Genomic DNA, 25,218 nt, shown 5'->3' on the forward strand with positions numbered 1-25,218 from the left:
AGGTGCAGCTTATTCAGTGGTGCTGCGCATGGTGGCCGAAGCCCTGGGGCTGGAGTTGCCTGCTGTGGCCGTGAGGTGCTTCAACCGTCAGCAAGATCCACAGAGCCTCTGCTGCAGTTCAATGAGGCCCTCGTCGACGTTCTGCAGGGCAATTGGTCCAAGCCCTCCACAGTTCCTCCTGTGGATCGGAACGTGGCCCAGCGCCACCGCCCTGCTCCGGGCGACCCCAGTTTTCTGTCCCAACACCCCACCCCCGAGAGCCTGGTTATCCAGGCCTCCACTTCCCAATCCTCCTTCCCGTCCGCTCCTCCAGATCAGGAATCCAAGAAGCTGGAACAGTTCGGAAAGAAACTGTTCTCTAACCTGAGTTTGGGCCTGCGGTCTTTGAACACCGCTTGCCTCTTGGACCGTTTCTCCCACTCTCTGTGGGATGCGGTGGAGGACATGCTGCCACTGTGTCCGGAGGAGGCCCGGACACGTCTCTCCCAGGCACTTGCTGACGGGCGAGATGCAGCGCGACATGCCATACGGTGTGGACTTGACACCACGGACTCGCTGGGTAGGGCGATTTCCACCACGGTGGCGCTCCGGCGCCATGCCTGGCTGAGGTCCACGTCTTTTTCGGGGGATGTCCACAGTACCCTCATGGATATGCCCTTTGATGGCGCTCGCCTTTTTGGTGAGAAGGCGGATAGTGCACTGGCTCGTTTTAAGGACTCTCGGGCTACGGCCACGTCCTTGGATCTCTCGGCCCCACGGCCGCACACTTCCGCCTTTCGCCCCTTTCGTGGCCAAGGAAGGGGCGCCTCCTCACGTCCGCCTCGCCACCGGCTGCAGAACCAACCTGCACGCGGACGTGGGTTCCGCCGTGGCGGTTCTAGAGGACAACGTGCCGGTCAGTCCACATCCACCCCGGCAGCATCCGCCTCAAAGCCTTCCTAATCCGAGCTTTCAGGCCCATTCCACGCCAGTGGGCGGCAGAGTTCGCCATCACCTGCTCCACTGGTGCTCCATCACTTCGGACAGGTGGGTGCTGCAAATCGTCCGAAGGGGCTACTCCCTCCCCTTCGAGACGACCCCTCCAGCCATGCCACCGCAGTGCCACCGTATATCGGAGGATCACTTGAATCTTCTGCGGGAGCAAGTTACGGCCCTCTTGGCCAAAGAGGCCGTCGAGCGCGTTCCTGGACCAGAAGTAGGCCGTGGTTGCTATTCCCACTACTTTCTGGTTCCCAAGAAAGGCAAAGGGGGCCTACGCCATATCTTGGACCTCAGGAGCGTCAACACCTTCCTCCGGAAGGAACGGTTCAAGATGCTAACTTTAGCTCAGGTTCTGGCTACCCTGGAGACTGGATGGTAGCGTTGGATTTGCAGGACGCCTATTTTCACATCACCATCCTGCCGGCCCACCGGCGTTACCTGCGGTTCACGGTGGGTCAGGAGCACTTTCAGTTCACCGTGCTCCCCTTCGGTCTCACCAGTGCCCCTCGGGTGTTCACGAAAGTGATGGCGGTGGTCGCAGCTCATCTGTGCAGATCGGGGGTTCCAGTCTTCCCCTATCTCGACGACTGGCTGTTGAAGGCGGGCTCGCCCCAGCAAGTTGTCTCCCACCTCCAGACTACGGCCGACCTCCTGCATTTGCTGGGGTTCTCCATCAACGTGCCGAAGTCACACCTGATACCCTCCCAGAAGCTCCTCTTCATCGGAGCGGTTCTCGATTCGGCGCAGTTCCGTGCTTATCCTCCTGAACAGCGGGTCCGGGATATTCAGGCTCTGATTCCTATCTTTCGGCCTCTATCCTGGGTTTCGGTCAGGTTGGTGCTGCGGCTTCTGGGGCTGATGGCCTCCTGCATCCTGTTGGTGCATTACGCCAGGTGGCGAATGCGGGCTCTGCAGTGGGACCTGAAGTTTCAGTGGGCCCAGCATCGAGGCAACCTGTCCGACCATGTCTTGATCTCGGAGGGCACTGCAAAACAGTTGCAGTGGTGGCTCACGGACCGCGATTGGGTCAGCGGCAGATGCCTCTCCCTACCCCAACCGGAGCACGTAGTAGTGACGGACGCGTCCCTCCTGGGATGGGGGGGCCACATGGGAGAGGCGGAGATCAGAGGACTCTGGTCTCCGGCGGAGGCTCAACTCCATATCAACCTTTTGGAGCTGAGAGCGATCCGGCTTGCACTGAAAGCCTTCCTTCCCTCTGTCCGGGGAAGTGTCGTGCAGGTGTTCACGGACAACACCACCGCCATGGGGTATTGCAATAAACAGGGCGGGGTGGGGTCGTGGACCCTTTCTCAGGAGGCTCTGTGCCTCTGGACATGGCTGGAACACCAGGGCATCACCCTGGTGGTTCAACATCTGGCGGGCTCTCTGAAAGCCAGAGCAGACTAACTCAGCCGCCGGTGCATGATGGATCACGAATGGCGTCGGACGTGGCGCAAGGTCTCTTTCTGCAGTGGGGAGAGCCTTGGTTAGATCTATTCGCCACCGAAGTGAACGCGCAATGTCAGCAGTTCTGCGCGTTGGAATTTTCAAGGCAGCATTCGCTCGGAGACGCTTTTCGTCGCGAGTGGAGTTGCGGTCTGTTGTACGCCTTTCCGCCTATACCACTTCTGCCCAGAGTGCTGAAGAAGATCAGGCGCAACCGGGCCCAAGTTATCTTAGTGGCTCTGGATTGGGCACGAAGGTACTGGTATCCCGAGCTACTCGGTATGTCCATCGATCCCCCGATACGACTGCCTCTTCGGGAGGACCTTCTGTCGCAGCAGCAGGGGACGGTCCTCCACCCGAACCTGTCCAGCCTCCACCTCCATGCGTGGAGATTGAGCGGCGGCAGTTGATGCCATTTGACTTGCCTCCTGAAGTCTGTGATGTCATTCTGGCAGCCAGGCGTCCCTCCACAAAGACGGTATACGCCTGCCGGTGGAACAAATTTGTGGCATGGTGCACAGCAAAGTCTGTGAATCCCCTTTCCGCCCCTCTTTCTGAGGTTCTACTCTTTCTTCTTTCTTTGGCCCAGCAGGGCTCTGCTCTGGGCACCTTGAAAGGTTATCTTGCTGCAATCTCTGCCTTCTTAAGGCTTCCTAATCAGCCTTCTCTTTTCAAGTCCCCTGTTGTTTCCCGTTTTCTCAAAGGCATTACCCACATGTTCCCTCCTGTCCCCTTCGTAATGCTTCAGTGGGACTTGAATCTTGTCCTGACTTTTCTGATGTGCGCTCCTTTTGAGCCTCTTCACAATTGTCCCATTCGTCTTCTGACCCTGAAAACTGCTTTCCTGATAGCTATCACCTCGGCTAGACGGGTGAGTGAGCTCCAGGCTCTGTCATCTAAGCCTCCCTTTCTTTCTGTTCATCCGGACAAGGTTGTCCTCCGGCCTCGTCCTTCTTTTCTACCGAAAGTGGTGACCCCCTTTCACCTCGGGCAGTCTATCCCGTTGCCCACCTTCTTTCCGCCTCCGCATCCTTCAAAAGAGGAAGAGAGGCTCCACCGTCTGGACCCAAAACGGGCGCTGTCCTTTTATTTGGACTGCACCAAACCGTTCCGGGTGGACAACCAACTTTTTGTTGGATACGTAGGAGCTAAGAAGGGGAAAGCGGTATACAAACGGACCATCTCACGGTGGGTCGTGTTGTGTATTAAACTTTGTTACTCCTTGGCAAAAAAGGACCCTCCTGTTGGGTTGAGGGCCCATTCCACCCGGGCCACAGCGGCTACTACTGCCCTGGGCAGGGGAGTTCCCTTGCGGGACATCTGTCAGGCGGCGACGTGGGCTTCACTGCACACGTTTGCCAAGCACTATTGCCTGGACAGCCAAGTCCGGAGAGACTGCTTCTTTGGCCGTTCTGTTCTCCAGGACTTTCTGGTGTGATCTTGGTTTGCAGACCCACCACCGGGGTTGGTATTGCTGGGGTATCTATTCTAAGGTGAGGAATCTAACTAACGTGTTTCTTTCAGATGAACAAGTTAATTACCTTCGGTAACGATGTGTTCGAGGCATGTGGGCTGCTGAATTCATATCTGTGCATAGATCGCCGCCTAGTGTTGGGTCTGGATGTTTGCACGTTGTTGTCCTGGAAGAGTCTTCGAAGTATCCTGAGATAGGTGACTCCTCCCCTGGACTACAGTGCGCATGGGCAACCTCTCCATCCTCAGATTGTTTTTTCCGCCATTGGGTTCGGATGTGCTTATCTTGACTCAAGTTAGAAAAATTTAGTTTTCGACGGTACTGTTCCCGATCGGTATCGACAGTTTACAGGCTTGTTTAGTGATTTTAACAACTTTTCGGATCCATTAAATCCGACCATCGACCGAACTTCAACGATGGAATCGAGGACCCCATTCAAGCGGTGTCCTGTTTGCCACGCCAAATACCCCCATATCGACGTCCACCCGGTGTGTAACAAATGCCTCTCACCGGATCATGACGAATCGAAATGCATGGCCTGTGCCCGATTCCGATCCAAGAAGACTCTCCGGAATCGACGAGCCGCGCGTCTGGAAGCGCAGCAAGCGGCACCGGCCCCGACCAACATCTTCAGCACCGAGGACGAAGATGTCGAAAGCGTGGAAAATATACCCTCCAGCCCCACTTCCGAACACGGTTCCCGATCGGAAGACATAGATGAAGAGCTTTTTCACAGGGAAGAAGCCGACGATGAGGTAGGAGCCTACGATGAGGCCTTAGGGGCCGAAGAAGGTAGCTCTGGTGAGGAGCAGGGCCTACCCGTCCAAATGGAGGATATCACAGTGTGTCAATCGACGGCTCCGGTCGAGGGATCGCCTTCGGGTCTTACCCAAGACCAATCCCGCAGTTCTTCGGCCCCGCCCTCTAGCCCGGCCACGGACATACAGCGAGAGCCATTATTACCTAAAAAGACTGGTTTCCCTTCCACAAAACCGAAACCAATCATCGCACCGGTTCAACAGAAACCGAAAGTGAAACGGACACTGGTCGGCTCGAGGACCACCACACCTTCGACGCCAGCCAAACCCGTCGGCTCCGACCGCACCAAGAGGGACTTCGGTGCCGAACTCGCTGCAGCCGATGTCGGCGCCGAACCAAAAAGAAAAGCCGTCGGTACCGCCAAAGCGCCTCGCCCCCCGGCACCGAAACAATTGGCACCGGCCAACAAGGTGCAAATGGCCACTGCATCGCAATCCACCTCGAAAGCAGCGACTAAGGTACACTCATAGACGCCGTCGACAGCTACTACCTCTCCTCGACTCGATGACCCGGTGACTTCGAAGAAGTCCACACCTGCCTCTACGGAACCACTCGGCGCCAAAGAACCGTCGGCGTTCCAGGTGCGACAAGTGGCAGCGTCCTTGCAACGCATCATGGAAAAGGCAGCCCTCCAGACCTAGTCGGGCTCCGAACCGAAAAAGGCACAGAAGGCACCTTCGGCACCGGCCAACATCACCTTTGGTTTGCCGCCATCCACGGCGCCGAAAATGTTTGAAATCAGAACACGTGTTACCCAGACAAGGTCCCCATCTACCGAACACTCTCCTACTGGGACATCACCGTCCCACTTCATCGACGCCGACACCGGCAGGCTCATGCTCCGAAAGCGGAAGATCACTTCAGGGCAGGCTTTGGACTCTTATAGGATCCCGCTAAAGCAAAAAATGCCGGCGGAATCGGAACCAGTTCTTTATGAACGCATCCACACCTCTTACACAGATCCATCATTCTCTCCAACGCACTCCGACACGGATGCAGTGGAGGACTACATGGGTGATGACACCACCTACCCCGGGGACATGGACCCTGAGGGACAGCAAGACCCTGATCAAGTCTGGGAGGACCCTGTAGACACAGGTGCCGCTCTGGATACACAGGACACGCAACTTTATGGTGCAAAAACGTCCCCCACAGAGGACACTGCTGCATTCCACGCCCTTAACGTGCCGCAGCCAATCATGGAGTGCAACTCCACTCAGACACTATCGAGGACGATTTCTTGGTGGACACTTTTGCATCCTCCGAGAGGACTGTAAAGACTCTGCCCATGTTAAAAGGTGTCCTCAAACCAGCAAAGGACATTTTCAAAGAAACCACCAGGGCACGGGTAATACACCCCAGGATCGAGAAAAAGTACAAACCCGCACCTGGGGACCCCACGTACATTAGAAGCCAGTTGCCTCTGGACTCCATTGTAGTTGCCAATGCTCGCAAACGGGCACACTCGCAGACAACTGGTGATGCTCCTCCCCCAGACAAAGAGTCCAAGGTTCTAGAGACCTCCGGCAAAAGGATTGCAGCCCAGGCAGCAAACATATGGCGCATTGCCAATACACAGGCGCTCCTAGCTCGCTACGACCGCTCACACTATGACACGTTAGAGACCCTATCACCAGTCTACTGCGGCTGGCGCGTCACTAGGTGGACGGCGGTTAACGAGTAAACAGAACTGACACTATAATTTAGTGTGTACTCCTCCCAGCCTCATATACAGCACAACCAAGGAGGGTGTGCTTTTTAACTACGGTACCACACTTTTTTAGGGTGCTGTATGCGTGCTCACTACTCAGTCTCTTATAGACATTGGGCACCACCAAAGAGGTGTAGGTAGCCGCATTTATTCCCTGGTCCTGATGAATTGCCATTTATTATATACAAAGGCAAGAAACATGTTGACCTCTTGATTACGTCAGCACATACACTCACTTAACTATTGGTGTCACATGTGCAGACTGTATATATCTTTTAACCAGGATGGTGACCACACTGCATTAAAATTATTTAGTGGATCACCTACCCCTGTTTTAATCACTTTAACTTCATTTGCACCTACACTCACATATGTCTTAATACTGTTTCTTCAACCCCACACACACATCACTCACCGGCGTTGGAATAAAAGATCTCCGCTAGGAAGGCCCTATTAGGTGCCTGATCGGGCATTGCACTTGCCGGCCCGATAAGGAGCAAAGACCCGGTGATGAAGCAAGACACCCGCTTGTTGGGTGTGTGAGGGTCTTCTTTTCCAAATAAGGAGTAACCTTTACTCCTGCTTCTCACTATAGTTTTCTGTCACCACTGTGCGATTCACTTGTTATTCTGTCACACCTTGCGTTTATGCTAGGAACTGCATACCTTCTGTTTCCACACGTTAGAGACCCTACTCCAACACCTACCAGACGAGTACAAAGAGGCAGCGGAGCTCCTCATCAGGGAGGGACAACTTCTCACAAACGCATCCATCAAGTGTGCACTGGATGCCGCAGACACTGCTGCAAGGGCAATAAACACCAGCGTCATGCTATGACGACACGCCTGGTTACGAATCTCCGGATTCAAACCTGAGGTCCAAAATAACATCCTCAATCAGCCGGTCAACCCCGACTACTTATTCGGACCGGGGGTTGACACCACCTTAGAAAAGATAAAAAAAGACACGGACACTGCGAAGTCAATGGGGGCTCTGCAAACGCAGACATTTCGTAGTGGCTCCTTTCGTCGCCCCGGAAATAGGTGTGCAGGTAGAGGACAGGGGGCACAGCAAACCTACAATAAAGGGGGCACACAGAGTTCCTACGATAAAAACACCCGAGGTGGATATCGTGGCTCCAGCACCAAAGGCAGAGGACGTGGTTACGGCAATACCAGGTCCTCCCCCAAGAACAAACAGTGACGCCCTCTCCCTTCCCCCCGACCACATAACACCTGTCGGGGGAAGGCTCCAGCGGTTCCTGTCCACGTGGAATTCCATCACCACGGACAGGTGGGTCAAAGATGTTATCCAACACGGTTACTGTCTCGAATTAACCTCCACTCCACCCACCATACCGCCAAAGCACCGTCCTATGTCCTCAGAGCACTTAGCATTATTACAGCAGGAAGTGCTAAGTATGCTGCAAAAAGGCGCAATAGAGGTCATGCCCGTCCACCAGCAGGGAACAGGGGTGTACTCTCTGTACTTCTTAATACCAAAAAAGGACGGGTCACTCAGACCTATTCTAGACCTGAGACCCCTCAACCACTACATTCTCTCAGAGCATTTTCACATGCTCACTCTACAACAGGTTCTCCCGCTCCTCAGACAGGGAGACTTCCTAGTCACGCTAGACCTCAAAGATGCGTATTTCCACATACCCATACACCCGTCACACAGAAAATATCTCCGGTTCACCATTCAGGGGCAGCACTACCAATTCAAAGTCCTTCCCTTCGGAGTGACAACAGCACCCAGAGTTTTCACAAAGTGCCTAGCTACTGTGGCTGCACATCTACGGAGGCAACACATTCACGTCTACCCTTACCTGGACGACTGGCTTGTTCAGGCAAAGTCAGCCCAGCAATGTGCCAGCCACATGTCCCGCACCACTCACCTTCTTCACAGTCTGGGATTCTCACTAAATTACCCAAAATCACATCTCCAACCCGCACGCGTACAACAGTACCTAGGTGCGACCATAGACACTCTGGCAGCCACAGCTCAGCCAAATTTAGTGAGGATCAACAGCATGCATACGCTGATTTCCAAGTTCAAACCCCAACACTCCCTTCCTGCGCGAGTGTTCATGCAGTTGATAGGCATGATGGCCTCCTGCAGTTTCATAGTCCCACACGCGAGACTACATATGCGCCCGCTTCAGGAGTGCTTAGCACGTCAATGGAATCAGGCTCACGGGCAATTAAAAGACCTAGTGTTGGTGAGCGGTCGGGCGTACAACTCTGCATTGGTGGAATCCACAAAACCTTTGCAAGGGCCGACCGTTCCACGAGCCTGTTCCACAAATAATACTGACAGCGGACGCGTCTCTCCAGGGATGGGGAGCTCATGTACTCAATTACACAGTGCAGGGACTATGGACAATACAACAAAAGAAGATGCACATCAACGTTCTGGAACTGATGGCAATCTTCCTAGCCATGAAGGCATTCAAAGTACACTTGTGCAACAAAGCCGTGTTGATCCGGACGGACAACATGACTGCCATGTACTACATACAGAAGCAGGGAGGAACGCACTCTCCACAGTTGTCTCATCTGGCTCAGAGCATGTGGAAGTGGGCCATTCAGAGGAACATATTCCTCATGGCGGAACACCTCCCCGGCAAGGACAACCAGATGGCGGATCTGCTCAGCAGACACAGCCACCAGATGCACGAGTGGGAGCTACACCCGTCAGTACTCCAACCGTACTTCCAACAGTGGGGTCATCCAGAGATAGACCTATTCGCCACAAGCGAAAACGCAAAATGCCAAAGCTTTGCCGCCAGGTTCCCACATCCACAGTCGCAGGGCAATGCGATATGGATGAACTGGTCCGGCAGATTTGCGTACGCTTTTCCCCCAGCGCCGTTGATACCGCTGGTGGCACGCAAACTGCGACAACACTCACTGACACTCATCCTGGTTGCTCCAACATGGGCACGCCAGTCATGGTACACCACCTTTCTGGAACTTTCCATGGTGCCGCATCAAAGGCTGCGGATCAAACCCGCGCATTTGACGCAGAACCATGGAGACATTCAGCACCCAGATCCGCAACAGCTGAACCTGGCGATCTGGCTCCTGAAGTCCTAGAGTTTGGCTACCTAAACCTGCCACCTGACTGTATGGAGATCATTAAGGAAGCTAGGAGACCCACTACCAGAGCCTGCTATGCAGCCAAATGGAAGAGGTTTGTCATTTATTGCAATAACAATGACATTAGCCCGCTAGACGCATCCATTCAAAACATAATCTGTTACCTCTTACACCTGTACCGATGCAATCTGGCATACACCTCAATACGTATCCACTTAACCGCAATAGCAGCCTATCTCCAGAACAGGCAGCACCTCTCTTTATTCAGAGTGCCTGCCATCAAAGCCTTCTTGGAGGGACTTAAACTAGTAATTCCCCCAAGACACCCACCAGCACAAGTGTGGAACCTCAACTTGGTCCTCACCCGACTGATGGGTCCACCCTTCGAACCTCTCCACTCATGTGAGATTCAATTCCTCACCTGGAAAGTAGCTTTCCTAGTAGCAATCACTTCGTTGAGAAGAGTTAGTGAAATCCAGGCACTAACCATTCAAGAGCCATTCATACAGGTTCACGCAAACAGGGTCGTACTACGTACCAACCCCAAATTCATGCCTAAAGTAATATCGCAGTTCCACATAAATCAAACAGTTGAACTGCCGGTTTTCTTTCAGAATCCACAAAATGTCGCTGAAAGAATGCTCCATACACTAGACGTCAAGAGCCCTCATGTACTATATAGAGAGAACTTTAGGAAGACAAAACAACTTTTCGATGCCTTTCCTCCACAACACAAAGGCAACGCCATCTCCAAAGCAGGTATAGCCAGATGGATCGTTAAATGTATTTAAATTTGCTATCAAAAGGCTAAACGCACATTAACGATTACCCCACGGGCCCACTCAACACGCAAGTTAGGGGCCTCCATGGCTTTCCTGGGAAACATTCCTTTACATGATATATGTAGAGCAGCCACATGGTCCACTATACAAACATTTACCAAACACTATTGTGTAGATGTACACTCAAAACAGCAGGCAGCTGTAGGACAGGCTGTTCTCAAAACTCTTTTTCAGACCGCTGCAGCTGGCACTGGTAGCCGCCGCTAATGGGAGGTACTGCTATGTATTCTATGCACAGATATGAATTCAGCAGCCCACATGCCTCGAACTGAATATGCTACTTACCAGTATGCATCTGTTCTTGGCATGTAGGGCTGCTGACATTCGTATCGCCCACCTTCCTCCCCGGCGCCTGTAGCAGCTGCAGCTCTCAGAATTACTGTATAGCATGGTCATCGCTTTCTGTATCTACTCCATCACTGCCACAATGGCGAAAAACAATCTGAGGATGGAGAGGATGCCCATGCGCACTGTAGTCCAGGGGAGGAGTCACCTATCTCAGGATACTTCGAAGACTCTTCCAGGACAACAACGTGCAAACATCCGGACCCAACACTAGGCGGCGATCTATGCACAGATATGAATGTCAGCAGCCCTACATGCCAAGAACAGATGCATACTGGTAAGTAGCATATTCAATCTGTAAGAAACATTAGTTAGATTCCTCACCGACCCACCCATCCTCCCCGTTCTGCGAACTGACATCTAGGGTTAAGGTTATCCTTTTCAGTGCCCTAGATTTTTTGGCACCAGTGTCGGTCTCTTGCATGGCTCTGCGTTCCTGGCGCGGAAAGCTATGTACCTGAACTGACGTCAGCGCGCGAGGGCGACGTCTAAGTACTCAGACGACGGACGCGGAGCCGCAGACGACACCTAGCGACACGCAAGGGGTATTGCTGACGAAAAATCTTTCCGGATCCAGCCTGACGCCTGGGGATATTATAAGGTGAGAAATCTATCTAACTAATGTTTCTTACAGATACATTGTTACCGAAGGTAAGTAACTTGTTCATCATTACCGAAGGTAAGTAACTGCCCCTTTCATTCAGCTTGCTTGTACTGTTCAACCTGCCTTGAAATGTACCATTTCACTTACCTGTACCAGGCTTGCTTGGTTCTAGAAAATAAATATAACTTAATGTTTTATACAAATTGGTCTGAGTTCAGTCTGAGTGTGTTACATCATTTCCTACCTGAGTGTGTACAACAAATGCTTAACACTACCCTCTGATAAAGCCTTACTGCTGGCCCACACTACCACAAATGGAGAGTAAGGTGCCATCTACTTTTACCTCTGCCTACCTTTGGGGTTCCACTGGACTCTGTGCACACTATCTCATTTCGGTATACAGAACCAGCTTCGTACAGTCTTCCACCTCTAAACTCGGTCTTCTTCATTGCGGTCACTCCAGCTTGTCATGTGAGTGAACTTAATGCAACCGCCCTGCACCACATTTTTGTAGATAAACGGGTGACTGTTGCAGAGTACTTGTGTGGCCTTCCTGCATAAGGCTGTGACTCTCTTCCCCGTTGGGTAATCCATCACCCTGCCAGCATGCTTTACCCTTCTTCACCCATCGAAAGAGGAGAGGCTTAATCGCTGGTCCCTAAAAGGGCTTTAAACTATTATGTTGTTTGAACCAAGGAACACTCTGTGGACAATCCGCTTTTAGTTGAGTTCCTCAGGTCATGAAAAAGGGAAAGCTGTAAAGAAGAGTCATTTGTCAAGGTTATCTTTATCAAGGTCTGCTACGCACTGCCAAGAAGCGGACCCCCGAAGAGCCCATTCCACCAGAGCCAAGACTGCTAAAACTGCATTGGCATAAGGAGTGCTTGTCCTGATATGTGCCAGGTTGCGACTTGAGTGCTGGTGCAGATGTACAAAAAGCACTACTACCTTGACAACCAGGTCTGTCAGGAAGGACATTTCACCTGTTTGGTCGTGCTGGACTTTTTGGTCTGACTCTACCCCACAAACCCTACTTCTTTGGGACCTACTGCTTTGGTATCTATTCTAAGGTGAGGAATCTGTGGTTAGACGTTTCCATTAGAAGAACAAGTTGCTTACCCTTAATAACAATCATTCTTGTGGATAATCTAACCAGTTTCCTAACCGCCCTCCCACCTCCCTTTTATTTGAAGATGCCTCTTTTACAAACCTTTTAAGATCCCATATTAGAAACTTGCACACTGGTTTTACCAGTTGTTCGTGCTCCATGTCTGAGAGGACCGCTTATATGATTTTATGCACTTCCAGGGCAGTATAAAGCCGCTTGGCTCCACCTTGTGGTGAGAACGTTTCTAGGTCCAGTCTGGTTATTGGAGAATATTCAAAGGTGAGGAATCTGCGATTATATTTTTATTTTATTAACATTTTATAATTGGAGAAGGAAACCTTTTACAAGCAGATCTTATTGTACTAAACAGTTCAGATGTTACAGTATGTATTTAATGAGTAGTAGTTCAGTACATTGGATTTGAGCATGGGGTTCCAAGGAGAAAAGGAATGTAATCGGCTAGTGAAGCTTTCATGAATTATTGGATGGAAGTGTGAAAATGTTAATCAGATATTAACAATTTCATTGTATTTAATCCAAGCTAACTGGTGCTTGTGGAGGAATAAAAGTGGGTTCAGCGCACCATATAATTGGTGTGAGGGAAGGCATGGGAGTTTCAAAAAGAGACCAAAGGAAGAGAAGTGAAAGTCAGGGTTTAAGTTCAAATATGGGCATAGAGAGAACCATCAGTAGTGTTTGCATGAGCCAGTGCAACAGGGGGTGTCTGCATTTTGGTGAAATGTTTCTCTTGACGTATAGCCTTAGTAGGTCCAGGGGGAAGAGTCCTCATAATTACGCCTTTCGGGGGTCCTATTTCATGGAAATTGGATTGGATGCTTCTATAGGCCTCTGCTCCCGCTCAATGAATAAATGGGTTTTCCACATTTCTGTAGTGCAGGGGGCAGGGGCAGACTTGCACACCATCTTAGTGTGAGTCCATGTTGAGGTACAAGTAAAGCAAGGTCTGCAAACCTGGCTGATGCCAAATTTTGTTTGGTTCACTTGTACAGTCCAAGGGCACAAGCCTCCCAACTGTAAAGGTTGCCACAGCTAGTGATGGCGGTACAAGTGTGTTCTAGACAGCCTGCCAGTAGAGGGGCAGGACTACAGCATGTGCCGAAGCTCAGCATGGGGAGACGGTCAGAATGGACAGCAGAAGTTAGCCTCCGGGAAGAGTTGATTGTTTGTCTGGAGTAAGGTAGGCCCTGTGCAAGATGGGACATTGAATATTGTTCATGTGAGCATTCGTATATACCTTTAACGGTATTCTAAGGCATTCGCCCATTCTAGAGTCATGAAGTGCCCTGCCAAGACTAGTTCCCCAAACCTCCGAAAGCCCTGTTAAGGAGACTATGGGGTGTTCCTACCAGGCTCTGTAGAGCCAGGTGATTATATGCTGACCCGTGCCCATTTCAGTGTGCTTTTGCATAACAGCATGGGTTGAGGAATATGTGGTTAGAGTATCTACCACAAAGAGCATTACCGAAGGTATGTAACTTGTCCTTCCCCATCATGAGACTCTTCATAAACAGTCTCCTGCTTCCCCAGTAGCTTGCAATGATGTGCTTACTGTTGGAGACAAACTCTGGGCCCTGCTTTGTAGTGAAAAATATACTGAGACCAACTGCCAGTCCTGAGCTTGATGGGACAGTCCTAATGTTTCTGTTATTTGCGGTCTCTATTCCCCCATTAAGCATACTTTCGATTTTTTTGTTTGTTTGCTTCACATCTGTGACGTGCTTTACAATGATTGCTATTTGTTGGTTTAGCAGTTTAATTCCACTGAGGTTCCCCCCTTCCCCCGGATAAATATAAACTCAATTATTTTTATATAATATGTGACTATCTGATCCTTCCTCTCCTACAACACACTGCGGATTTAATTTTGTGTCCTTATACAGCCTATCCATAAAAAGTTTATTCTTAATGTTTTGTTTGTGTACTTTTTGCATAATGTATCAAATGCTAACCAGATGCCTGAAAACGTGAACCCTCGTTGGTGTCCATAGACCACTCTGTTTATTTCAGTATTGTGTGCCACATTTATCCACAGCTCTATGAAGATATGCGGATTGAAAATGAGAATCTGAAAGATCAGTTGCAGGAGACAGAGCTCAAACTCACACAGTTAAAGCTTGAATTGGAGAGAGTCACGCAGGTGAGCACAGAGCTTTATAACAGACCTTCCTATGGCTAACCTCCTACTGTCTGCAATGGAATGCTGTTGCTCTTTGTGTATTTGAAGGGTGTTTCCAGCTCCACAAATCATGGTTATTTTTCATCTTGGACCTTTATGTTCCTTAAGTAGCCCAAAGTATGAGACTCTACTGCTTTCTAGTGAGAATCCCTTTTTCTCTATTATCTTTTGGCTAAGTCCTTGCTCTGTTCCTAGGCCATCGTGAATAAGAAGGCAGATTAGACCCTGGTGAGTCCACTGCATACCAAGACTATGAAGATTTCCTGTTTGTCAAAATATTTATGAGGACCTTCAGATAGTATCTTGTCGTTTGAGGGTTTACTGGACGAATCACATGAAGCTTGGGGATAAGCTGCAGACTGTTATAGCTCTAACAAGATCTACTGCTAGAAATACACAGAATTTTCTCCATGTTTCTCAGTTTAGTGCACCTTGAAGTTTAGTGATGCAGTCTTCTGACCTATAAACTTGAATTAACCAATATCACTTCCATTTCTTTGGACAGAGGTTGAACCAGATTATATACTTGGGGATGCAAAGTGTTTGTTTCAGTGAGGTTTGCCCTATGTTCTGTTAAATCTACTTGGTTTTCCACCCATTACATGCCTATTCCTTGAGAACTTTCATCTTTAGCGGTTGCATTATAGATGGAGTACAGGCTGCTAAATAAGCAGTGTATACAGAGGTGGACAATGTAGATGCCCGGTGTATGCTGAGTGGGCTTCAGTGTCATCCTGAGAAGGCAAGCTTTGATATGCACTATGAGCTTTTCTGACCAGATCCAGCTCTTAGTGCTTATTTTGTAAAAATGCCTGGGCCCAGCATTTTGCTTAGAAGCCCGTAGCCGGAGTTACAAATATCGGTGTCCCAAATAACAAGGGTGCCTAATCTGAACTCTACCTCATGCTTTTCATCCACTGCCGCTCTCACTACACCTTTATCTCATAATTGCAGATATTTATTTTTTTGCATTTGTATATGGTCCATACTGTGCCCAAGGGCTATCGAGCGCTTTACATGAAAAAACATTTTACAAGAAAGCCAGACGTAAAACATATTTTGGCACAGGGTGGTTGTGATTTGGCTAGAATCAGAGGATGTTCAGCTGAGGCTGGGATTTAAACCAGGTTCTCAAATTACAAATTTGGCACATCTAGCCCTTTAATCAACCCTGCTCCTCCAGCCACAAAGCGTCAGTCCTCCATCTGCTCAGAGTTTGAGATACCGATGGAGGGCCAGGAGAAATGTTTTTACTGCACTGGCTGGGCAGAACATCACATCAATGGGTCCTCTATGTAATGAACAAGGTACTTCCTTACTTTTCTAAAGGGGTGTATATATATATACACGCACACGCACACACACACAGTGAGCAAGTGCTTGTTTTTGCATGGTTAGCCCCCACTTTTTGCCTCGTTTTTGTGTGGTTTCATTTGAAGTGAACAGGGTCCCTGCCAACCAGGTCCCCTGTGCCTGTGCTTCTTCCCAAAAAACAAATCCTCGATTGGCACTTCTACCCCCTGTGAGTCCCTAGTAAATGGTACCCTGAGTACCTAGGGCCTGGGAGCTGAAAAGGGCCCACCTGGACCCCCTCACTGGGACCATGCCACTGCCCTTGCAGCTTGCATGCTCCTGTGAGGGAGAAAACAGCAAAGTCGATATGGCACCCTGTCTGGGTGCCATGCCAACCAGCATTGCCCGACGGCATAGGCAAATCACCCCTCTAGCTGGCCTCACAACCCTAAGTCAGGGTGCACTATACCACAGGTGAGGGCATTGAAAAGGTGTGTCCGGGCTAGAGTTTTAGTTTCAGTTTTTGGGAATAAATTCCAATTGCGACATGCAGATCCGGGTGAGATAAGTATTTTTTATTCTTTTTTGGGTAGTTGCAAGAAAAAGGACTAATGAGGAGGCCGCATCCGGGTACCGGGTCAAGCGCGAGGAAGAGGGAGGAAGAGTTCGCATTAGTCTAGGAACGATTTGGGATTCTTACTTTGACCCCTTCCTCAATTTACTATTTTTCTCTGTTCCCTCACTTACTAATTGCCGTTCAATGCTACGTGTCACTATAACTTTACTACTCTTCCCAAAATTCACCCTCACTATATATGTATATATTATACACATGCCTTATGACACCATGTACTTTTTCTACCTTGGGTTAACATTGTCTGTATACAGCCCTGAGGAAGCCCCAGGCCTGATGGCCGATTAGGGGGCGAAACACGTGTTGGCTGTGCCATCCTTTTTCTTGCAGCTACCCAAAAAAGAATAATAAAAAATAAAAAATACTTATCTCACCCGGATCTGCATGTCGCAATTGGAATTTATTCCCAAAAACTGAAACTAAAACTCTAGCCCGGACACACCTTTTCAAAACCAGTTTCATTTTAGGGGGAAAGGGGTATCTCCCCCTGTCCCCCTGTCTCTGGGCAAGAACCATTACTTGAAAGCTTCATGCTTATTAGATGATGAGTAAGGGATGAGGATCTCTTTCCCCTCACACTCTTTCCACAGGTGAGGGCATATCTGCAAGAGCAGACATGCCCCTACAATATTGGTGTCCATTCCTTGATCGTGTAAGTGCCAAAGAAGCCATAGCGAGTAAATGGGCTGGAAACTCGACAACCCGTGTTCCACAGCATCATGATGGCTTCACTAAACACAGGAGTTTTTGGTACCAAACTACTCCTTTCAGTAAATCCACACTGATGCCTGTGTGGTATTTATTGTACCATGTACCCAGAGGGCACCTCAGAGGTGCCCCTGAAAACCTGTGGTCTCTGGCCGGCTGTAGGCAGCCAGCCAGCTACCACCGGACATGTTTCTGGACCCATGGGTAGAGAGCCCCTGCTCTCTGGGACCAGAAACAATGCACATCCTGGGCAGAGGTGTCATTCCTCCCCCTGGATGGGCCAATGATCGACGGAATCTTTAAAGACCTGCCTCCTTTGTAATGCGACCCCTCAGCCTCTGTTGCTGGCAGCAGATGGGAGCCCCTGGTTGCACTCCCACTTTAGGCAGGAAAACCTACGGGAAAACTTGGAAGAATAGGAGGTTTGCCCACCTCTACCAACTCCACCCCTAAGGTGGGGGAAGTTAGGTAAAGCACATCTTTCAGTGCCTGCCATCTTGAAGATGGGATGTCCCCTCCCACAGGAGGCTGGCATAATAGAGGGTGTACTCACTCCATGCAAGATTCCCATTGGCTCTACCTGCTATTCCCCTTAATCTTGTTTTTAGGTGGCTCCCCCAGACCTAAAAACTAGATCTGCAACGACCTAAGAAGAAAGAAGACATCCCTACAAAGAAGACTGGAGCCACTGCCTTGGCCCCAGCTCTACCAGCCTGTCTGCAACTTCTGCGGCCTGTCTTGCAGCCAGCAACCTCTGAAAACCCTGGGAGGACTGCTGCTTTCAAAAAAGACTCCAATCTCCCATGGAGTGGACCTGTCCAGAATTAATCTACTCCAAGGACTCCGGATCCTTGTCTCCTGCCCATTCTGCACCTGACACCAAGTCTGACTGTCCCACCTGTGCAGTGAAGTCTTCCCAGCGGTGTTGAACTAGAGTCCAGCATTGGCTGACCTCTCCTGATCTCCACCGCGTTGCCTGCAGTGTGAATCCAGGGGCTTCACATGACCGGTTCCGGTAAGAAGTCTCAGATGTTGAAAGGCACGCAAGGCCCCTGGGCCTACGAACCCCTCCATCCCAACTTACCTCTGCTGTCGTTGGTCTCCCTCCTGCAATCTCCGGTGCCACGCCTGCAGCCTGTTTGCCAAAACAAGAATCTCCATTGAAACATATTGGGTGCCCGACGTCGAATTTGCACTCTTCACCTGCCCGCCCCTGTGCCGCTGGCGGTGTATGTTTTGTGCTGCTTTGTGCCCCCTCTGTGCTTGTGCTAACCTCCAAATCCTGCCCCCTGCAACCGATTTGCTTATCTGCAAACGGTATTGCTCCAGACCCCCCAGTTTCCATTGAAAAGCATTGGACGAACTCTGATTTTGACCTCTGCGCCTAGCTTCCCCTGTGCTGCTGGTGGTGCTGTTATGGCACTCACCTGACCCATTGGCCCTTGCTGACTTTTGGTTCTGAAGACTGGGATTGAGAGTGCCTTACTTACCTGTTTAAACGAGATATTATTTCCCCCATAGGATAACATTGAACTTTGCTGAAAAGTTTGTGTTAGTTTTTCAAATTGAAAAATATTTTTAATTAAAAACGTACTTTCCTTTTTGCTAAGATCTTGGTCTTAAAATAAAGTACAAAGTATCATTTTTTAAAGTTGGGCTGGATCTTCTTGAGTCGTGTGTCCATTATTGATTACTGTTGTGCAATAAATGTCTGCCCTCTCCTGTGTTGTCCAGTAAGGAAGGAGCCACACCAGTTGGTTCTGCTTCAGAAAAAGTTTATTTACAGCAACGAAACAAAATGCGTTTTGACCACACACAGGGTCTTAGTCACATGACCCTTTGCTGCAGTCTTTTAAAAACGTCAGACATGACGTAGTGTGTAAAGAAAATAGAAGAAAGTGCCACACACAAATGTGATAGTGCAATAGTGAAAATAGAAAAGTTTAAAAAGTCCTTATGTAATATGTAGCATTGGCTTGATCATAAAGTATGATTTAAATTGAACATTTTGTATGGCATAGTGCACAGTAAATTCGGTAAATAGCTATATTAATTTGCGCATTGATTTAAAATTATTAGAGTTTCACCATACTGAATCTTTTGTACATAGAATTATGGTATAGTACCCAATGGATTTTTAATTCATAATGTAGTTTTAGGCTGATTATTTTATGCTATCATGGTAGCTCAAAATTGATGCAAAAAATAGCCTTGGGTATGTTGTACATTAAATGTGAATTTTGTGATTCAGAAAAATCATGGTATAGTACCCATATTAAGAGGTTTGAGTTAATTCATTACAATTTGTGTCCTGGAAAGCATTAACATTCAAAAATGTAAAAATTTAAATCCTAATGGATATAAACTGTATAGAACCAAACTGTCACAATGATTCATTGTAAGATTTCACAGTTGGTTACATATATCCATACACGCCTATTGCTGAGTTGGCTAGTTACTAGAAAAACCAACTTAGCTTATTATAATACTTTCTTTTACAGAATAGTGCCTTTGCTGGGCAGTAAATGAAAGTCAAACTCCTAACAAGGTCGCCAACTCGTGTCAATAGGCATCAATACAATCATATGGGGAGAGGAGTTGGCTTAACTGCTAAGGCGGTCGACCTTGATCCTGGGGGAATAGGGTTCGAGTCTCGGCAATGACGCTGAACATCCTGTGATTCACTTAATCTCCCCGTGCCTAACAAAAAAAAAAAAAGAATGTGTCCTAATGTAACGTAACTGGTGTTATGTAAAGCGCTCTGAGGAAAAGTGGAGCCTGCCTTTAAGATAAAAACGAACTCCATCCTCCTGAGATAGAAAGTGCTATCACCACCTCTGGAATGCTTCTGCACTGTATCAAGACAAAATAATTTGGCCTTCTCTTTTCCAGAACCTTCCTCAGATCCCCTGCTTTGCTGCCAAACTTAGTAATAAACCTGATTGGATTACTATTTTCTTTCCCTTTCTTCTTTTTCTTGGGCTTTTGGAAAAGAGCTTCAGCTCTACTTATCTTAGAGATCCTTTGGTCTGCTACTTTCAATACCTTTGCCGGATAGTTTCTGATTTTCAGTCTCTGTCATATCTCTCTTGGTGTTTTGGTAGGACTCCTCAGAGCTACAATTTCTCCTAGTCCTAAGGAATTAACTGAAGGGAGTACTCAACTTTAGATCGGAAGGGTGACCGCTTGCTGCATGTAATATGGAGTTCCCTGATGTGCTTTTTCTGTACAGTTCAGATGTGAGGATACCATCTTTAACAGTTCAGATCTAAGAAAACTATACTGCTCTGACTTTTATGCATAGTGAATTTCAGGTTCAGCTTGTTTTGATTCAGTTCATCACATAATGTTTCCAATTCAACTTTATTACCATCCCACAGAAAAAATATCATCAATGTATCTCAACCACACACTGACCTGATTGGTCCATTTGTCAAAATTACTGTTCCAAAGTAGCTGGGGGCGAAGCAAGTTCCCCTAGATGTCCCCTGTATTTGTTTATAGTGTTGTTGATTGAATGCAAAAACATTTTCTTTTAAACATATGTCAATCATTTGCAAAATCATATGTGAGCTCTAGGTGATGAATGCTTCTTGCCTTCAGATAATGTTTACATGCCATGAGTCTGTCAATATGCCATATGCTAGTGTACAAACTTTCCACATCAAGGGTAACTAGCCATGACTCGTGGCCCCAAAATAATTTTTCAATTTTCTGCAGAATTATGTGTCTGTGTGTGTGTATATATATATATGTGTGTGTTTGTGTGTATATGTATGTGTGTGTATATATATGTATGTGTGTGTGTATATGTGTGTGTGTGTATATGTGTATCTGAAAGAGACAATTAGTTATGGATTCCTCACCTTAAAATTACCCCCAGGCGTCAGACTGGATCTGGAGAAATTTTCTTCAGCAGTACCCCTGCGTGTCGGTAGGTGGCGTCGGTCTACTCCACGTTGGTTGATGGCATCGTGTTCGCCGTCATGACGTTGCAGTATCTACTTAGACAGCGCCCCTGCGCACTGACGTCAGTTCTTTCTTTTTCTGTGCCAGCCAGCGCAGACCTGGAGAAAGCGGTACCTAGAGTCACTTTTTGACTCAGTTTTTTTGCAACTTTTGTCGACACCTTTTTTTGAGTCGTTACGACTACTGGTGCACGAGCGATGTCATTGCGGCGGACCGGCTTCAAGGCTTGTGACTCCTGTCACAAACTGATGTCGGTGACGGACCTCCATCTTGTGTTTCTCTGGTGCCTGAGGCGCGACCACGACCCAAAGTTGTGCTCCGACTGCCAGGACATGGCCCAAAGACTTTGCGGGAGCGGTCCTGAAAGCTTCTGGAGGCCCGGCAGTTGGCTCCATGCCAATCGAGGTCCCGGTTGAAAGGGAGGTTGCGGGACTGTTTGCGAAGCCATCACCACTCACCGATGCGGGTGGTAGTCGCCTGGCTCTGCCTGCGGTGCCTGTTGGGCCGACCCGACCTTCCCTCCCTTTCCAGGACCAAGGCCATCCCTGCCCAACTTCGTAGCTTTTACAAAGCTCTTCATTCTAATTTTGGGCAGCTCGACTCTGCCGGCATGCCTTTGGGCCCCGCGGACTCAGCTGGTAGGCCCTCGATGCCGGCGGCTTCGGCCCTGGTGCCGCAGGGCTCCCAGGGAGCCGGGCCAGGATCCGGATCAGCCCGGTCGACATCCTCTGGCGCCAAATTCATTGGCGACACCTCTGCCCCCTCACATGCCAGTTGTGTCCCCAGCCGATGTCGACACCGAGCTCCCCCATTGATGTGGATACGGAGCCGGACCAATGTCGGGACCGGCACCGACCAGTACTTTTGTACCCCTGTTCTCCCCTATCGCCCTGAGTGGCAACTAGGGGAGGGTGAGGAGGACTGGGAGGGGTCCGTGGACCCTTTAGTAGACCAGTTAGACGAGCCGGGCTGGAGAGAGGAGTTGGGTGAGGCCAGTGGTCTGGACACTTTCCCACACCTTGGCATGCTTTCGCCCACTACCGTGGCTACGGAGGAGAGTGCGCCATACGCAGTGGTGTTGCGTAGGGTGGCTGAGGCCTTAAACCTCAAGCTTCCTACAGTGGCGGTTAGGACTAACCTCCTAACAGAGGTGTTTCAACCAGCAGCGGCCTTTTCCAAGCCCCTGCTTCTGTTCAATGAGGCCCTCAAAGACATCCTTCGATGCTATGCCTGGCTGAGGTTCACTGGCTTTTCGGGCGATTTCCAATCTACTCTTTTGGACATGCCCTTTGATGGCCGTCGCCTGTTCAGCGACAAAGCGGACAACACGCTCAAGCGCTTCAAGGATTTTAGGGCTGAACCTGGTCCTTGCGCCTCGCTTCCACGTCTTGTCCCGCGCAGTCTGCTTTTTGCTCCTTTCGTGGCTACGGAAGGGGTGCTCTGCTCTTTCCACACAGAGCCACAGGCCTGCGCAAGCTGTCCAGCCTCTGCGTGGCCGGGGACGTGGGACCCACTGTTGTGGGTCTGGGAGCCAGCTTGCGGGCCAGTCCACCAGCACCCCCTGTGCAGCAGCCTCCAAGCCCTCCTTGTCCGACCTTTGAAGGTCACCAATCGCCAGGGGGTGGCAGGATTCGCCATCATCTCTCCCAATGGGGGCAACATCACGTTGGACAGGTGGGTTTTGCAGATAGTCCGAAGGGGCTACTCCCTCCCCTTCGAGACTACCCCTCCATCCATGCCACCTCAATTCCATCGCATGTCGGAGGATCATTTGGCCTTTCTCAAACAGGAAGTTACGGCTCTCTTGGCCAAGGGAGCCATCGAACGAGTTCCGGTCCCAGAAGTAGGTCGTGTTTGTTATTCCCACTACTTTCTGAGCTTGCATCCTATCTTGGATCTCAGGAGCATCAACCTCTTCCTCCAGAAGGAAAAGTTCAAAATGTTGACATGGGCCCAGGTCCTGTCTGCCCTCAACCCTGGAGACTGGATGGTGGCGTTGGACTTACAGGACTCCTATTTTCACATCCCCGTCCTGCCAGTCCACAGCCGTTACCTACGGTTCAAGTTAGGCCACGAGCACTTTCAGTTTACCATGCTCCCTTTTCTCTTTTGGCATTACCAGTGCCCCTTGGGTGTTCACCAAAGTGATGGCGGTGGTGGCAGCTCATCTGCGCAGATCAGGGGTTCCAGTCTTCCCCTATCTCAACAACTGGCTGTTTAAGGCGGCCTCGCCCCAGTCTGTTGTCTCCCACCTCCAGACTACGGCCGACCTCTTGCATTCGTGGGGGTTTACCTTCAACGTGCTGTAGTCTCACCTGACCGCCTCTCAGAAGCTCCTCTTCATCGGAGTGGTTCTGGACACAGTGCAGTTTCGGGCTTTTCTTCCCGAGCAGCGAGTCTGGGATATTCGGGCTATGAATCCAGTCTTTCAGCTTTTATCCCGGGTTTCGGTCAGGATGACCCTGCGGCTACTGGGCCTCATGGCCTCTTGCCTCCTGCTGGTGGACTATGCCGGGTGGCATATGTGGGCTCTGCAGTGGGACCTGAAGTTCCAGTGGGCACAGCATCAGGGGAATCTCTCTGATTGTGTCCAGATCTCAGAAGGCACTACACACCAATTGCAGTGGTTGCTAACGAACCAGGATTGGGTCAACGGCAGATCCCTCTCCCTTTCCCTACCAGAGTTCACAGTGGAGACAGATGCATCACTTCTGGGGTGGGGTGGCCACATGGGAGGCAGAGATCAGAGGCCTCTGGTCTCCGGCGGAGACGGTCTCCAGCGGAGACGGTCTCCACATCAACCTTCTGAAGCTTCGGATGAACCGTCTTGCACAGAAGGCATTCCTTCCTTCTGTCAAAGGGAGAGTAGTGCAGGTGTTCATGAACAACAACACCGCCATGTGGTACTGCAACTAACAGGGTGGGGTCGGGTGGGGGTCGTGGACCCTATGTCAGGAGGCACTTCGTCTCTGGAAGAGGCTGGAACATCAAAGTATGTCCCTGGTGGTTCAACACCTGGCAGGTTCTCTGAATGCCAGGGCAGACAAACTCAGCCGCCGGTGCATGATGGATCATGAATGGCGTCTTCACTCGTAGGTGGTGCAAGGTCTCTTTCAGCGCAATGTCAGCAGTTCTGCGTGTTGGAATTTCCAAGGCGGCACTCGCTCGGCGACGATTTTCGTCGCGAGTGGAGTTGCGGTCTTCTATATGCCTTTCCGCCTATACCACTTCTACCCAGAGTGCTGAAGATCAAGCACCACCAGGCACAAGTCATTCTTGTGGCCCCGGACTGGGCACGAAGAGTCTGGTATGCCGAGCTCTTGCACCTGACCATCGATCCTCCGATCAGGCTGCCTCTTCGGAGAGGATCTTCTGTCCCAGCAGCAGGGGATGGTCCTCCACCCGAACCTGTCCAGCCTCCACCACCTTGCGTGAAGATTGAGCAGCAGCAGTAGACCGCTTTTGACCTTCCTCCCGAAGTGCAACGTTATCTTGGCAGCCAGGCGCCTCTCCGTGATGTCACGGACCATGTCATGAATGATGCAATATGTGACATCATCAGCAGGGCATTGCGGGCGCGTGAGTTATAGTTAGCAGAACTAACTATAACGGAGGAATTTCTATGGTTTGTATGAGGGAAATGGGCAGCTAACTATAACACCCCTGAAACCTATGGTTTTTTCTGTGAATTTCTAAGGTTTTTTAAATGCTGACTTTTAAGTGTGATAGTAGTTATATCTATTTTTTTGTACTGATTTTCTACAGTTTTTTAACTGTTTATTTATAAATATTGTATTTAAATAACATATATTCTGAAAATTGCACAATTTTTTTTTATTTATTAAAACTGAAATATTGATTCATTTTCTTGTTTTAATTTTTTATTTTAATATATTTATAATATTTTCTTTAAAAAAAATCAAATTTTTGTCGGAGTCATGCACTCAAAGTGTACACATCACGGTGGGTGCGCGCATTCTAGC

At 49.5% G+C, this 25,218-nt stretch overlaps 1 protein-coding gene across 2 annotated transcripts in view; it reads left to right on the top strand.

Moving 5' to 3' along the window:
* Positions 1–25,218, top strand: part of PPP1R12C (protein phosphatase 1 regulatory subunit 12C) — a 1,231,266-nt gene that overhangs the window by 1,066,765 nt on the left and 139,283 nt on the right. For both annotated transcript variants that reach the window (XM_085616407.1, XM_085616408.1), the window contains one exon: positions 14,488–14,592. In XM_085616407.1, the coding sequence (XP_085472533.1) occupies positions 14,488–14,592 (105 nt within the window). The remainder of the gene's footprint in view (positions 1–14,487; positions 14,593–25,218) is intronic.

The sequence above is a fragment of the Triturus cristatus genome, chromosome 7 (assembly GCF_964204655.1).
Source record: "Triturus cristatus chromosome 7, aTriCri1.1, whole genome shotgun sequence".
Lineage (NCBI taxonomy): Eukaryota > Metazoa > Chordata > Amphibia > Caudata > Salamandridae > Triturus > Triturus cristatus.